Here is a 17458-nt window from a genome sequence, read left to right as displayed (position 1 = left end):
TAAAAATGTGCCTGACGTCTTTTAGCAACATATAGATAGATCTAAATGTTTATTGTGTCTTTTTGTCATTGTTACAAAACAATATTAATCTGAGGTGTAGCACAGATTTCAGGGACCCTAATAGAGACTGTCTCTGTGAGCACAGTTTGAAATCTCCCCACACATACTCACCATACGAAGTCTACAATTAGTATCAAGCTTAACAGTGTTATTTTCTTTGTGTATAAAATGAAATTCTTACACAAAGAAAATTTCCCCTGAACAAAGACATTCAGTTGCATCCAGAGAACAAGGCGTCACTAGAAACATGACTTGCAGAAACAGAATAAGCTTTCATGACATTTTGAACTTTTACAGCATCGGATTTTTGAGTCATTACTGGAAGTATCTGCAGTAACATGTTTGTTAGCAACTAAAACAATATGGCAGTAAGTACCCTATTAAGTAAGCAAGTGCTGTTTAATTCTAAAAAAAATAATTTAACACTGATGTTTTCATTCAGTGCTCATCGGTTGGTTGGTGAGGTCTTGATGCTTGGGGTGGTGGTGTCACTGTTCATGCAGGATTGATCTTCTCTAACATTGCATGTAGTGAACAAAACAACGTCTTCTTCTTGTTTTTTAAGATTCTGTAATACATTACAGAATCGGTCTTCCTGCCGATGCAGCTCCAGTTGTGTGAGCTCTCTTTCATTGTTCTCTGTTTAAGGGGATTGAGTATAATCTGCATGCCATATAGACAGGCTTGATGTTATCTGAAAAAACGCACAGCAGACTTGAGGTTCCCTTTTGTGGCTGTGGTGCTGCCAGCTGCCAAGAGGCACCCTTAACGTCTTTCATGAGACCCTCAGCCAGGTGTCAGGCAAAAGCTCCCGCTTTGATTGGCTGACACAGCTTCCAGTTCAGTTTCAGTTCTTCCTTCTGCTCCTCAAGATGCTTTAAGGAGTTGCAGGAATACTTTTGAATTTGCCTCCTTGCACGACAACGTGAACGTGTGCTCCACCGTCTCATTTTCACAGACCTGTGTCTCTTGGAGCCAAGGTTAGGAACAGTTTATCTCAGAGTTTAGAAATTTCCGCCAGGACACAGTGAACAGTTGAAGCTTTTTCTCTCTGGGTTCAGACTCTGACATTCTTGAAGGAGTGAGTCTTCAATTAAAGACAGGCTCAAAGTATTAGTGCCAACAACCTGTAAACTAAAGAAGGAAGACCATCGGAATACCGTTAATTCTAAAAAGATCAACAAGAAAGAAAGTTACAAAAAAATACCAGAACCTAAAAAACAGATCTAACAACATACAATGTGTTTATTACCAGGATCCCACAGAAAAGTCTTTTCTTAGAAGAGTGCTGGCAGATCAACCTCACCAAGGAGAGGCCATGAAGCAGCTCCTCACAGGAAGAAAGAAATGGCAGGAAACATGGTTCTAGTAAAAATGTATCATTTGACTTACTTAATAATACCACAGTAACCTCTTAAATCTCTGTGTTCTCCTCACATCATGTCTGTTATGTGATGGAAAAAACAGGAGATTGAGGGAAACTACAGATAAGAGAGATTCAGGAGAAGGTGCAGACACAAGAGGGAGACAACCCAACCACAGAAATACATTAAAACACATAGAGTATGTGCTCAGAGACACACAATATGTGTGGTACACTTGTACAGGACTCTGTCTACTGTCAGACCAGGGAGAAGAGGAGCAAGGAGACCATGGCTTCAAAAATGAGGAATATGATCTCACCCCAACAGACAAATCCTATTCCTCGTGGATCTGCAAAATATAGAATTTAAATGAGATATTTGAGAAATGTATTTGAGATATTTGTACCCTCATCCCTCCAATAACTAATACAGCTTTGTATAATTTTGCATGAATAAAGTAATAAACATTTACAGTGCACCTGTGTCCAGGGCTGTTCACTCACTGCTGTATACAAATGTGAGCACATTTATGCAACGAGCCTTGTTCACATGTATGTTTTACTATGTGAAAAATACACCAATACACCTGTTATTCATACGAGGATTATTGTATACATTTCTTAATCTAATAAACAAATCAGTAAAAGTGAAAAAAGTAGGGAGCAGCAGACACAGACCACATTCATTCATTTATTAATTCATCTGTTAGTTAAGCATTACTAATCATATGATATTATTTCCTCTTACTGCGCCCAGGGGCATTTGTGCTTTTGCTGCGATGTTTTGATTTGGTTAGCATGTTGGGGCGATGTCCCAGCCATAGACTGCAAATGACAGAAGGATGTAGCCCTTGTAATATCCCCCTTTGGTTTGTGCAGTCCTGTTTTGAAGCTTTAAGTTCAGCATTCTGTTTGCCTCCATGCTGGTTTTCTGAAATGCCACAAGTGGAGTTGATCTGACTGAGAAAACCGCCAGTTGACATGATGGTGACTTTCCACTCATAAGATAAATTGTACTCAGCTTTGAGTGCTCCTAGCTGACACGAGTGGCACCGGGTGTGGTCTTCTGCTGCTGTGGCCCATCTGCTTCATGGTTCAGCATGTTGTTCATTCAAAGATGCTCTTCTGCACATCTTGCTTGTAACGACTGTAATTACTTTTACCCGTCTGGATATTTTCCTCTGACTTTTGGCTTTCTCTCCCAGCGAGCTGCTGCTCGCTGAATGTTTTGTCTTTTTCAGACCATCCTCTATAAACCCCATAGATGGTCATGTGGTCATCTCAGTAGTTTCTGAAATATTCATACCAGCCCATCTGGCACCAACAACTGTGTCACATTCAAATCCACCTAAATCCCCTGTCTTTCCCTTTCTGATCCTCAGTTTGATGCAAAACATCTTGACCATGTCTGCATGCCTAAATGCATTGAGCTGCTGCCTTGTGATTGGCTAATTCGATATTTGCATTAAGAGCAGCTGGTCAGGTGTAAAAAAGTTGCTCCCGGCTGGCCGCTAGCAAGACTGAAGGTTTCACACACTTATGTACTCTCTTTTGTGGTTGCTATTTCCTTTTTGCAGTTCCCCTGTAAATATTGTCTGTTGAGATGTATTTGTATCACTCACTTCCTGTACTACAGGATATTTTAGCTTGTAGTTACTTATCTTATTTTCAGGAGAAATGTATCTTCTGCCAAGAAAGTAGTTATTGTGCACTACTGATCCAAGGAGCCACACCCAGCCATAACAACATTTTAAAAAAATTCCAGTAATGTGTCCTCGCTCTGGCAGCAGTTCCACTGGTGTAGCTGAACACACAAAACTGTTTCTGAAATAGTTAATACAGCTAAAAGCTGTGACTTCTCTATTGTCCCACTGTGGTGTCAGAGCAAAGGTGAAGCCGAAAACTTGCTTCATCTGGAAGAACCAGATTTAAGGAAAGTAAAAGTAAAAAGGGGGGGTTGGAGATGAAAATTTGGTTAGTTTTTAGGGAGAAACGACGATTGAGAAAAGGGTTGTGGAGACAAGAAGAACCAGAAATTGTTGACAGAAGGTCGGGAGGTTGGGATTATGCATAACGAAAGAAAAAGAAGGCAAATCTGTGCTGGCGAAAGGCCATGTGTGTTTTTGCTAGTAAAAAAAGAGAAAGAAAAAAATGCCAGTTAGCATAACTTACTGACATAGTTTCAGCGATAGGGTGTGACACAAGCAGAGGATGGGGGTAACTGCTGTTTGTAGCCGCTCATCCAAGGAAGTTAACAAAGGTCTGAAAACAATGCAATTAAATGCAGGGTTAAAGGTGTGCAGGCTCAGTCTGAAGGACTGGGCAGAAAATGTTTAGTACAGGACGCTTGTGCTTAATAAACTACGACACTACGTGGTTTTATGTTATTGTCATAATTTTCCATTTTCCACCATTAGCGTGTGTGTGTGAGAGGTCCTGAAAGATCCTGTTCTTGTGACTCACAAACTGAGATTAATACCAGTTTGTTCCCACAGTGTCGCACACGGTTTCCCCCAGGCTTTAAATGGACACTGTTCATGCTACACATACTCTATATTACATGTCCACCAACAAACTTGATTGTACACTTCCACATGTAGTGACTGTGACGCAGACTGTCTAGTTTTTCGTTTTCAGAATTCCTCTTGTGGATCTTTTAGCTGTGACTACACATGCTGGTGTTCTTTGTGTGTCTCTCTGACTTTTCTTTTTTTTTTTTTGGTACAGATTTATTAGACAATATAAATGTTAAAATGATGAAAATACTTTTTTTTCCCCATTAGATTTATTGACACCCATTATTACCACTATTATAGAAACATCTGATATTTTGTGTAGCTGAAATTTTAAATTTTGGTTGTCAGATTTACATTTTTATAATGAAAAATTATTTGTGAGGGGGGGGGGGAGTCAACTTTGAGGAAAATATTTTAGAAATAAGCTGAATATTTTAAGAAAAGATAAGGATTGATTTTGATTTTCAGGATTTGACAGCTGGAATTAAATGTGAATCCAACTTTCAGACAGTCACACACATAATTATCCATCCTGTCCTGGCATTAAACCAGTGGTTAGACAGCTGCTCTGAGTTATTTACCTTTTTCATTTGGCAGTAAAATTAACAATATCCTCCTGACAACAGGTGAAAAAAATAATTTTCCCATTGAACTGTTTGATTTCCTGCCTCTTTGGAGGCCACACTAATACATGAGAAATCAATGGGAAGGCCAGGGTGTCCTCTGTTTAGTACATCAGGACTTAGTAGGCTATCTGAAATAGGTCAAAAGACGTTACACTAAAAACACATGTCCATTACAGAGGATATTAATGAATATGCTGGTTCTCCGGAGGATATGACTCTATTCTGTAATAAATAAATAAATAAATAAATAAATTTCTCTCTCACAGAGAGGAGCTTTAAACACTCCCCGCTGCCATCATGATTGCCAAATTTGCCTTCAAGGAAAGAAACCGGTGTGCGTAAACACTGAAAGGGTTAACTCATAGTAGAAACCCATCTGCACGGAGCTCCGCCTCACAATTGTTGAGGTTGTGCGCCTCAGAAATCACACCACTCCAGGCCCCGCCCCCTCCCCACTCCCCCGGATCCCACCCACAGGCTCCTGGACCACATTGAAAGGGGCTCTGATGTTGTCACAAGCTATAGTCTGCGGAGCTCCATCATCAAGAACTTCCAGCAGGAGCATCTCTGTAACAAGCAGACCGCAACTACTGTTCCAAGTGCCCCAGCATTCCCACTATCCCCAGTGTTACTGACAGGCTGGAAACTCATCAGTGTAGGCTTTCAGTGGAGCATCTTCCAGAGCAGCTGCCAAGCATGAGATTGCTGTGTTGCGCCTCCCTGCTGTTTCTCATCAACTTCGTCTTTCAGACAAGTAAGTTCTGAGATTTGCATCCAAACTTTGTGAATTTATGCAGTCCGGACTACTTTTACAGAGTGTGTGCGTGTGCGCTGTGGTGCTCCAGCTTGATGCCGTTCAGTGAAGATATGTGGATCAAATCTTACCGCTTGCGCTTTCTTTAAATGTAAAGACTTGAGGAGGGTGGGGTGATGGTTGAAGGGGCTTCTGTTTTATCACTTAAAAATCAAAATTTTAAATCGTTCATATATCATCATTGTTCATATTTTCCGTCATTAGTGTCTGTGCAGCCTTTAATTTTAAATATAATTGTTCTCCTTGACTTTCCTTGCCGGTGTGTTTTTGAATGAAGCTGCATTTTTTGTGCCTTCATTTACTGGCGCTCAGCGCAGCAGCTTCTGCAGCCAATCAGGTTTGAAGTGTGTGTGTGTGTGTGTGTGTGTGTGTGTGTGTGTGTGTGAGTGATTGTTTAAAAAAAAAAGTGTCAGGTGGGGTTTCTGAAGAGCCGGTTTTGAAAGTCGCTGTCATTCATAGTGATTCAGAAGGAGCGCCTTTTGCGCAAAACCCCAAACGTGCAAACACCCCGGGCTGTTCTGATTCAGATTTGGATGAATTACAGGTGCACATAAATTCCCTACAATATCCTCCCTGTTTGCAGGAGGGTGGAATGCCAGATACCGTGAAACTGACTGGATTCTCTCCAGATCATCCCAAACCACAGTCATCTTCAGGCTGAATTTCTCACAGCTTTGAAAGCCACACAGTCACACCTGTTCCCAACATACTAGTTCGAGAAAGTAGTGTGACAGGAACATGTCGGAACTGGTTGTCGCCCTTCCGCATTTCCTCAACAGTCACAAAGAAGCCTTGTGCTTAAAAGTTTCAAATTTCGACAGACGACCTGCATTACCTGCATTTCTGTCTCTGTGATGCAGAGACGTTAGATCTTATTCATTTTTAAAGGTGTGTTAATATAAGTTTAAGTCTGAGCACTAAGGGGCATCTTATTTAACATCAGGGTCAGTGACTGACATACATCGGATGTCAGAGACTGGCAACCTCCCCCCTCCCAAAAAACAAAAAACAGGCATATGGGCACATATTGTTGATTTGCCCTCAATCAATAACCCAGTCATTCAGTCCACTTTGTCTTTCAAGGTCTGAACTTTAAGCCCATTAAGTAAATAACCAGCGGGTCTGACCAACATTTCACTGGATTCAGGGAATGAGAGCTGATGCAGAAATAGCAAAAGTCCACTGAGCAGCCTTAACATTCAGAGAGAAGAACAGTTTTATTACCTGCAAGGAAATCCTCAGAAGCCTGTCAGTATGAAATAAATCATTATCTTTATAGCGATGGCAGTATTGCCATTGCCATAAATATTGTGTCATAAAAATGAATAGCTAATCTCTCCCTGGTGTAGATGTTTGCAAATCTGGAGTCATAAAAATACTACAACAAGAATAAACTCAAGGAAAGCCGTCACCTTATTTGATGACCGCGTAAACACCAGCTGTTTGACCTCTCCGAAGAGTCCATTATGATTTACTATGCATGAGATGTGTATGTAAGCATACATAATTTATGATTAGCTTTCATTGAGCTGCTCTTATGGGGGACACACATATGAAAATGTACATTTTGGAATCCGTAGTGAGACGCAGACTGTTGGTTTCTTATATAAATCTGGTTATTTCAAAGTTTCAGAGGCTAGAAGTAGGAAAGGCCTAAACTACCAGCTCTTGTGAATTTCTGTTAACATTCATATGCACTCTGATTGGTTCTTCTAGCTCAGAAGCTTTAGTGCTTCCATTAAAGATGAGGTTTTGGAAGAAGAGTTTGTGCCTTCAGTTCTTTTTCTACCAGGAACCATAAATGCCTGAAGCTTCCAACTGCGATTATGAACTGACTACATCAGCATATCCCTGATAAAGGCACCCTGCCCTACTCACATACATGCTGTAACTAGATTAGCCATTTATCTTTTCTCTAAATAACACTGACGCACTAGTGAGCTGACACCAAATCTCTCGGGATTACCTGATATTTCTACTCCAACAACAGAAATACTTTTAGCCACGCTGTTGATGTGGCTCTGCGTTAGTCTGTCACTGGGTTCGTCCACCTGTATAACCTTCAACTGCTATTGGATTTTCTTTCTATTTATTGTGTTTGAATAATATTACATTTTACACACCTATCCTCAGCATGAGGTCTAGCCTAAACTGTATTTGGTGTTGCTGCTAATTACCTAACATGCTAATTTTGCTAATGGTTGTGTGATGGATCGTGTGGCGTGGAGTGTGGAGTTTAGAGCTCCCAGTAAAAAATGGTGTGTGAGGTGTAGCAGCTTCATAAACAATTGCTAAAACAATTTTTTTGAACTTTTTTTTTTTATGTCCGTCTTTCACAGATGCACTGATAACATGTGGAACCAACCAGTTCCAGTGTGGGAATGGGAGATGTATCACACTGAGGTGGGTGTGCGATGGCTCTGATGACTGCGGAGATGGCACAGATGAACTTCCTGGTACCTGTGGTGAGTACTCCGTGACCTGATCTGTGAATGGACTTTCTTTGGTGCTTCCACAATCCCGCAATCCAAGACCTCAGTTAAGATTTTCTTTGTTGTGCCACTTCCAGCGGTCAAAACATGCAAACCAACAGAGTTCAGCTGTGCAGGGCGTCTTAACCAGTGCATCCCGAGCACGTGGCACTGCGATGGTAAAGCGGACTGTGAGAATGGAGCTGATGAGGTGAATTGTGGTAAGTCCGAGTTCAGAGCCCCATGCATTACCCAGCTTCCTACGTTCGCTAATGTTGCTTCCTTGTTCTGATCGACCTGTCAGCGGCCAAGCAGTGCACGGGGTCCGAGTTCCGCTGCAAGAGCGGCCAGTGCGTGTCGTCCTCCTTTGTGTGTGATGACGACCTGGACTGCGAGGACGGCAGCGACGAGGAATCCTGCCCGCCCGTCACCTGCAGTTCCGCTTCCTTCCAGTGCAACAACACAGTTTGCCTTCCACACCTGTGGGCCTGCGACGGGGACCGCGACTGCACCGACGGCTCGGATGAGTGGCCCGAAACCTGCGGGACAAAGACTCCTGACCTCGTGAGCATTCATCACTGCTCCTCGATGGAGTGGCTTTGTGGCAGTGGAGAGTGCATCCATGTTAGCTGGAAGTGTGATGGACAGGCTGACTGCCTTGATCAATCAGATGAAGCTAACTGCTGTAATTATGAATTTTTTTTTTAAAAAAATCTCTTTGTCCCTTTTTATGAATTCATTAGCGCTGCTATTTCTTACAATCTCTTGTCCTTTTCATCCCCCTAGCTCATGCCACCTGTTCTCCTGACGAGTTTGAATGCAGCGATGGTACTTGCATCCATGGGAGCCTGCAGTGCAACCATCAATATGACTGCAGGGACATGAGCGATGAGATTGGCTGTGTGAATGGTATGAGTCCCACCTTTTGGACAGCCGTGTGAATCTCTAATCTATTTTTGCTGAACTCGTCTTTTATGTCCATACACAGCGACCCACTGTGAGGGCCCAACCCTGTTTAAATGCCGCAGCGGAGAGTGCATTAGTATGGAGAAGGTGTGCGATAAGAAACGTGACTGCAGGGATTGGTCAGATGAACCTCTTAGGGAATGTGGTGAGTACCCCTCATAAATAACTGTCTGATTATTTCTGCTTTTTTGTGCTTTTAATAAGATTTACTATACTTTATGAATTCCAATGAAAAAGATCCTTCGTCTTCTTCCTTCAGACTCCAATGAGTGCCTGTACAACAACGGCGGGTGCTCTCATATTTGCAAAGACCTGAAGATCGGTTATGAGTGCTTATGTCCCCCTGGATACAGCCTAGTTGACACAAGGCGCTGTGAAGGTAGGCCACACTATTACAGTAAAAAATGTGAACTTCAACCAGATTAACAAACGGTGCTAATAATCTATTTACTTTTGACCCTTTTACTGGCTGCGCTTTTAGATAAAGAAGGATCTCGTAATTCCATGTGTACACAGTGACTCGACATGCTCGGACTCCTGGTTCATTGAATTTTAAAGACATTTCTCTTTTCATTCGACTCAGATATCGACGAGTGTGCCAACCCAGACACCTGCAGTCAAATCTGCATCAATCAGATGGGCAGCTACAAATGTGAGTGTGAGGAGGGTTACCAAGTTGACCAAGCAACTAAACACTGCAAGGCCATTGGTAAGTATTCGAGCTCTCTGTGTTCTGCCCATGCTGTTCTCTTGTGTTGTTGTGTAATCATTAAATGTTTAAACTTGATGACTAAACCGTTTCGCTGTTACACTTCGGGGGGGTGGGGGTTAAGGATCATTAAAGTCCTTTTTAAGCATAAAATTAGATTTATTTATATAAAGATAATTATGCATTTGGTATTTGTTTTGTTGAATGTCCATAGATATAAATAAGATTGTGTTAGAATAGAAATAAAATTAGATTTTTGGCACTTTTTCTATAAGAAAACATAGAGTTTATATTTCACACAGTGTCACAAGTAGAAGGTGCAGACTGTATATAAAAGATGTAAAAAGATACCATGACATCACTAACTGGTCTGTGGATTAGCACGAAGCCTTTAATTTATGCTCATTAGCAGCCTTTTTTTTTCTTTTTTTGAGCCAGAAGTAATCAAATTCAGTTTATCAGTTAAAGCTAGCAAGCTTATTAGCTCTCTTGCTCTCTTTCGCATGAATGCTGTTTAAGTGGCAAAATTGTATTCATTATATTCCTAGAACGCCACCACTTATCTTCCAAAGCTAGGATACATATTGTATTCGTATTAGTGCTGTCAGCATTAATCTCGTTAAAATGACGTTAACGCTATAACCGCGTTAACGCGGCAGTTCTCTGTTAGCACGGTTAGCACGGTTAGCTCGTTAGCGCTGTCCAGCCCCACGCACAGGGTGATCCGCGCTAACTCGCTAACAGAGATTTGCCGCGTTAATGTAGTTATGGCATTAATGTCATTTTAACGAGATTAACGCTGACAGCACTAATTAGTATCATTTAATTTCACTTTTACTTAATAGGAAACTGCAAAATAAAATATACCTCATTCTGTCCTTGTAGGAACAATAGCCTACCTTTTCTTCACTAACCATCATGAGGTCAGAAAGATGACTCTGGACAAAAGTGAATACACGAGAGTAATCCCTCGCCTAAAGAACGTCGTGGCGCTCGACATGAACATAGCCACCAAAGAGATCTACTGGTCAGACATATCCCAGAAGAAAATCTACAGGTGAGCAGGAATGAAACCGGAGCGAAAATATTCTTTTTGTTCATGATACTCTTATTTGACACTTGTTTTTACTTTCTACCCAGAACTCCAATGAACTCGGCTGAAGACTCCACTCAACACCACATCGTGATCGGTAATGACATCGATGCTCCTGAGGGAATTGCCTTGGACTGGGTCCATGGTAACCTCTATTGGACCGACAGCGTTCGTGGCACGGTCTCAGTTGTAACTGCTGACGGTAGCCGACGTAAAACCCTCTTCCACCAGGACTTATCGAAACCCCGCGCTATTGTGGTAGACCCCCAAAGCAAGTAAGCTAATAGCACTGGTAATAGCAGTGATGCCTATATTGTTTGTTACGCGTACGTAACAGAACTATTTTTTTCACATTCCAGTTTTGTTTACTGGACCGACTGGGGGAATCCAGCTAAGATTGAGAAGGCAGGTCTTAATGGAGGAGACCGCACCGCACTGGTCACTGACAACATCGTGTGGCCTAATGGCATCACACTCGGTAAACTCAAGCACTCATGTCTCTTCAGTTTCAAGTTTTTGATTATTTATTCATGTAAACGTTAACACCAGTGTTCACTCTAGTCTAACTTTCCCCAACCCACTTCCTCCCCAGACTTGCTAAACCAGCGGCTATACTGGGTGGACTCTAAGCTGCACACCCTCTCCAGTATCGATGTTCAGGGCGGTGGTCGACGCACCCTCATTATTGATGAACACAAACTCGCTCACCCACTGGGGCTTGCTGTATTTGAGGTACCAATTTACCAGCTGATAAACCCAGAGACGCATGACCAGTACATCTCATAAACAACTCGCTGCACATGTAAACTGTAGTGTTTATCATATCTCAAATATTCAATCTTAACTGTTTCTGTGTTTGCAGGAAAAAGTGTTCTGGACAGATGTGAGTAACAGTGCCATCCTCAGCGCCAACAGACTGACTGGTGAGGACATTGTGCCGCTGGCGGAGCACCTATCGTCACCAGAAGACATTATTCTGTTCCATAACCTCAAACAACCTGCTGGTAAGAGAGTTACAGTACTAAAAGACTTATTTTTTAAAGATAAGATGAAGTTAAGTCGGGGCTTGCTTTTTCTATATTGATATTAGAAATATTGTCAGCTAAACAGTGAGATTTGCATCTATTAATTGGGTGCTTAGCCCAGCTCATTCACTTTTGTTTAGCATACAGACATGAGAGTGGAAGCTATCATCCAAAGCGTACATTCCAAAGATTCCACTGTTCTTTTTTTTTTCCCATTGCAGGAAGAGACTGGTGTCAGGTGTTCAATGGTGGTTGTGAATTCCTGTGCCTGGCAGCTCCTCAAATAGGAAGACATCCCCCCAAATATACCTGTGTCTGTCCAGATAACATGACGCTAGCCAGGGATATGAGGACATGTGTACCAGGTATGCTAGCAATAGTAATACGAATCACGATAAAATAGTTGCTACAATGTTATATGTGCATAATATATAATAATATAAGTACAATATTTAAGTCGATCAAGCAGCCTTTACCTGACTCCCTGCCTCCTGTTTCTTTTTACCAGCTGTGCCAACACCTGAAGCTACTGGGCTGCCTCAAGTTCCAGCCACAAGTCCTCCTTATCTGCTACCAGTATCACCCAGCACCACACCGAGAACAATACTCAGGACTACACCCAGGACCACACCGAGGACCATACTCAGGACTACACCCAGGACCATAGTGAAGCCTAAGTTTCACACAACTACTACAGTGCCGGGCTTAACTCCCAGCACTGTCGCCAGACCAGTGCTACGGCTTACCAGTCCTCCATTCAGGTCCACCACACCACAACAAAGGATGCCTTTACCGCAGCCAGGAAATCCTAAAGTCTCCCAGACCACCACTCAAGCTCCAGTCACCTCTCCAAGTGAGTTGCCAAAGTGCCAAGAGAGTTGTTTTGCAGATTTCAGATAACAGGTTCAGCTCTATGTATCACTAACTTAAAATATTGTGCTTACCTTTGCATTAGATATCCGACCTGAATTTGCTGAAGTGCTAACCGAGACTGTGTCTACCACCCCAATAGCACTTTACGTTATACTACCTCTTGGTAAGCTCTTTAAGCTTTTGCTCATTCACTGAAAACCCAGTACTGACATCATGTGTAACTAGCCTCGGCATCCGTTTCCATCAAATAGCGATCATCGCTCTGGTGGCTGTTGGTGGCGTTCTGCTCTGGAGGAACTACAGGCTGAAGAACACCAACACAATTCACTTTGACAACCCCGTTTATCAAAAAACCACTGAGGAGCAGGTGCACATTTGGAGGAGGCTTGATGGTTACTCATACCCAAAAGTAAGTCTAAAAGGTGGTAATTCTACAATATAAATATTAATATTAATCTAAATGTAAAAAAAATGCTGTTAAACCTTGTTTTGTTGCAGTATCCATTTTGCATCTTTATTTCTAACTTTATTTTTTCTTTGCATTCCTCACAGAGACAAGTTGTGAGTTTGCATGAAGAGGCAGACAATCCAGTCTTTGCAGAGAACTGAAAAATGATGAGCAGAGTGGAAGGAGGTGCCTTAATGATAAGCTACCTTCTTCATCGTTTAGCATTGTTACCTCGCGCAGCACAAAGATATGGTGATCAAAGCCTGTATGTGACAACCTTAAACCACTATATCCTCAAAGATACATAGACGTTCTACTGTGAAAATACCAGTTAATTTTTTTTTCTTATCAAGGCGTACATTTTTTTCTTCATTACTCACCAAAACATACCCGATCATCAGATTGAGAAGTCCTTGATGTTGATCATTTTTAGTTGTTATTATAACTGCTTTGCTGGCAGTGTAACTGTGTCATCTTTCAAGCCACTTGCCTGCTTTTGATAATATTACATCTTGCACTACTTATCATTTAAAATGGTAAATGGCCTGTATTTATATAGCGCTTTACTAGTCCCTAAGGACCCCAAAGCGCTTTACATATCCAGTCATCCACCCATTCACACACACATTCACACACTTGTGATGGCAAGCTACATTGTAGCCACAGCCACCCTGGGGCGCACTGACAGAGGCGAGGCTGCCGGACACTGGCGCCACCGGGCCCTCTGACCACCACCAGTAGGGAACGGGTGAAGTGTCTTGCCCAAGGACACAACGACCGAGACTATCCAAGCCGGGGCTCGAACCGGCAACCTTCCGATTACAAGGCGAACTCCCAACTCTTGAGCCACGATCGCCCCGATAAACAACAGTTTCAGGAAATAGTCTATTTTCTGTAACCAAATGTTTAGCTTTCGCCTCCTGAGTTGCTAACTTTGTTTACCATAATGATTGGAATCAGGCGAAAGCAGCTAGCCTAGCTTTGTCAAACAGGAAAATCATCTCTAGAGCTTTTTTCTTAAGTTCGTATAAAAACAACACTGAAAAGTGACGTGTCAGCACCTTACAGGTGTTATGTAGTAAAATTAGCAAGGTGATTGCTACTTCTGTGCAAAACCAGGGAATGGTTTGCTATCTTATGCTAAGCTAATCTAAACTGCAGATAGTAACAGATTATAGTTTTTCCTTTAGAGTTGAGTATGCAGCAGGTGAATGTAAATGCTAAACATGCCTCATTCACCCATTCATACGAGCACTGCTTCTATGCAGAAGCGCTATCTAACATTCATACATGCATCAGAGAGCAACTTGGTCTTGCTCAAGGATATTTAGGATGCAGGCGGAGCAGCCAATAATGGAACTACCAACTTTACAATTTCTAGATGACCTGCTCTACCTCTTGACACATGTAATATTATGGGGGCAACACTGGGAGTTACATGCGCCATTGTGACCCTAGAGTGACCTCAATATGTCAGACTGATAAGTCATCATACGTCATACAATCTGCCTTAGTGTTGTGCAGAAATATAGTCCAAAACAACCTAATGGTACCGCTTCCATTTACCTAGAAAAGAATCTCAGGACACTACGAGTTTGTGCCTCAGTGTGCCTTTTCAGCTGTCCAATGTCTGTGCTAGAGAGGCATCTTTAATTTTTTTTTTTGCATGTAGATCCCTCATGGGGTGTAGTACATTCCTGAAAGGCTGAAAAGCATTGATTCAGACACATGTGACCAAAAGCGGAGTGTATAGTGCTCTGTACCAAGTCACATGTGTATTTAAGTGCTCCCTCAGGACCGGCTGCCTTATACCAGCATCGCTGACAAAAGAATGCCACGTGTCCAGACAGATTTCCTTTGTGGTTTATTATCATATATTTGTATTGTTGAGTTTCTTTTTTTTCTACAGATTTTGTTCACATGTTTATGTTGGTGCTACTGAGTGGATTTGTATATATGCATATTTACAGCATGTGAGATGGTGTTAGGCAGTGTTACAGTGCTTAACAACTTTAAAAGAGCACGATTGAATGGAAGGTTTTAATGCTACAGCTGCTCTAAATTATCAGTATTTGTAATTGGAAAAATCCTTTTTGCATATAAAAACATAAATTCAATGTGTTATTTGCCTGATAAATAACAATATTAATGTTTAGATTGACAGATTTCTAAAATATTTGTGGGAGCTGGGTTGTTTTATCACAGGTGATCTAATAAATGTGTTAAGCACTGTACCTGCAAGTGTGGTTATGCTAAAGACTATAATATCGTGTGGGTTAATGTCTGTTATCTGGATTTCAAGCTGAAAAATAGTCATGGGTGGAAATAAAGCCATACACTGAGTGACGGTGCGAACTAAGGCTGTAAATACAATGTTCATAAAAATGTACATATTTGCTCCTAACCCTTGTTGTTAATATTGTTTCATCCTTTAAACATTTACTGTACAGAAATAAATGCTTATATTTATTATGAAATCAGTTATCTCTGTATTAACAAAATTACAGATGTTGTTGAACTGCCGCAGCTGGAATGCTGTGGAGGGATATTAAGAGAGCTGTGTATAAATAAATCCCTGCAAACCTGAATGAACTGAAGCAACGTTGCAAAGAAGCAAATTTCTTCATAACAATGTGAGACACAACAAATGACTACTACAAGTTAATGCTGTTAAAAGTCGATCTAGAAGCTACTGAATCATGGAGTCTACATAACTGTTGACACATTTTGGGTGAATGAAATACTGACACAGTGCAGGACGGCACGCGTTGATATTCACCTGAGGTTGTATTTTCCTAATCTTAAGAAATGGTAGGAGACATTCTTATTTTGCTCCATAGGTAAAATCTGAGAATTAAAAGAGAATGTGTTTTCTTTTTTACCACGACTGTGTGCTTCACATTCTCAGTGTTGTCATCGTGGTCGTATTGTTTTTATAAGCGAATCCGGCTGAAAACATGGGTATTTTTTTTTTGTTGTTGTTTTGTTTTTTTTTTTTTTGCTGTGCTGAGGCTGCTATATAGGTCAGTTGAAAACAAGACCCATTTCGTAGAAAGTCCGCGTCAAAGCCAAAAGCGACACCCCACTATTCTCCGAAATTCTCCAACACGCCCACAAGTAGGAAAAAAACAACTTCACAATCTTTTGTTTATTTGTGTCAAATTAAATCGGTAGATAATAACACCGGTATAAGAGCTATAAAGTATTTTGTAAGAGAAACTTTATGATGTTAAATGATTAAGAAATACTTAATCTGTGAAACGTTCGCATCGTTAAACTTAGTAGGCTACTATAGTGAATTGAAGTGATTTAATTAATTAGCGAGCTTATCTGTATTTGTAGAAGAGTGAGCAGATGTAGGGAGGTATGCTTCTAAGTATTCTAAATCAGCTGTGGGACTAAGTCACAACAACAGTGACCGGGTACAGCTCTGTCCACGAGCGGTCAAATCCATCAGCAGACATGTGCAAGGTTCAAGGCTGAGTAGCAGCGAAGTGCAGAGCTGATAACAGGAGCCAGAAGATGCTAAAGACACGTGGGTAAACACAGAGCCACACAGGGATGCGAAAACAAGCAGACTGTCAGATGTTCCTCAGAGGAAGTGCCGTAGTGTGCGTTATTATGAACATATTGCATCATTATTTCATCCAGTGTGGGCCAATTTCCTGAGCTGACATCGGGCACACATCGTCCCAGACTCCGTGCTGTTGGGAAACAATACGGTTTGTTCTGTTTTCTAAATAAAGGTTTTATCTAAATACCTTCTGATCATTAATCATTAATTTAACCACTGTGATTCTTTTAGTTTCTTCCACAGATGAACATGTATAAGTTCAAGCGCCTTTCTGCCGTGTGACTCGTTATGTTTCATGTTTTTTAATATTTAATTTGATATTTAGGCTCTGTGGTCGCATAAACAGGATGGCTACTTTTACATAACTCCATTAATTAGGGTTAAATATTATTCATATGACAAATTTGACCGATGGTTCCTATAAAAACACCGAATGCTTAAGGGATGTTGTCCCTGAGTGGGTTGGGATATGACATTACTGCTCACCTGATACTGAGTAAACAAACTCCGTCAGCTGGGCAGACAGTTCCTGGACCAAACACTGACCTTTGCTCAGATCGTGTTTTTTGGAGACACACAACCCATATTTGAAAGGCACACACTGTTCACCAGACAGCAAATTTATCAGCATTGTTAACAATAATAAGAAGTGCATCGACTTTAAAGTTTTTAAAAAACATTTTGTGTTAGGAGTGCTGTCGATGCCTAAAACTTAAATTTATTTTCTTTTTTTGAATGATTTGTGGGTATTTTATCAGACATGAAAACAGGATCTCTTATAACCGCTGTATACTTTTTAAATAAATTAGAATTACTTATAAAAAAGCAATGAGGCAAGTTGTATAAAGTACTCAGTGCTCAGGTAGAGTATAAGAACCAGTCCAGTCCATGCATCACTGTATGAGTGCTATTTTAATTGT

At 41.2% G+C, this 17458-nt stretch overlaps 1 protein-coding gene across 1 annotated transcript; it reads left to right on the top strand.

Annotated features, from left to right (window-relative positions):
- The first annotated feature begins 5042 nt into the window (after positions 1 to 5042).
- ldlra (low density lipoprotein receptor a) lies at positions 5043 to 15561 on the top strand. Its single transcript, XM_082530257.1, has 18 exons — positions 5043 to 5319; positions 7719 to 7844; positions 7949 to 8071; positions 8155 to 8535; positions 8637 to 8759; positions 8839 to 8961; positions 9076 to 9195; positions 9400 to 9525; positions 10411 to 10582; positions 10666 to 10893; positions 10978 to 11096; positions 11211 to 11350; positions 11481 to 11622; positions 11865 to 12008; positions 12152 to 12496; positions 12599 to 12679; positions 12768 to 12925; positions 13069 to 15561. The coding sequence occupies exons 1-18, from the start codon at positions 5262 to 5264 to the stop codon at positions 13123 to 13125; spliced, it is 2766 nt and encodes a 921-aa protein (XP_082386383.1). The 5' UTR covers positions 5043 to 5261; the 3' UTR covers positions 13126 to 15561.
- Positions 15562 to 17458: the final 1897 nt, after the last annotated feature.

This window comes from Aulonocara stuartgranti (genome assembly GCF_965226115.1).
Source record: "Aulonocara stuartgranti genome assembly, chromosome: 4".
Classification (NCBI taxonomy): domain Eukaryota; kingdom Metazoa; phylum Chordata; class Actinopteri; order Cichliformes; family Cichlidae; genus Aulonocara; species Aulonocara stuartgranti.
This window is presented reverse-complemented; position numbering and strand designations above follow the sequence as displayed.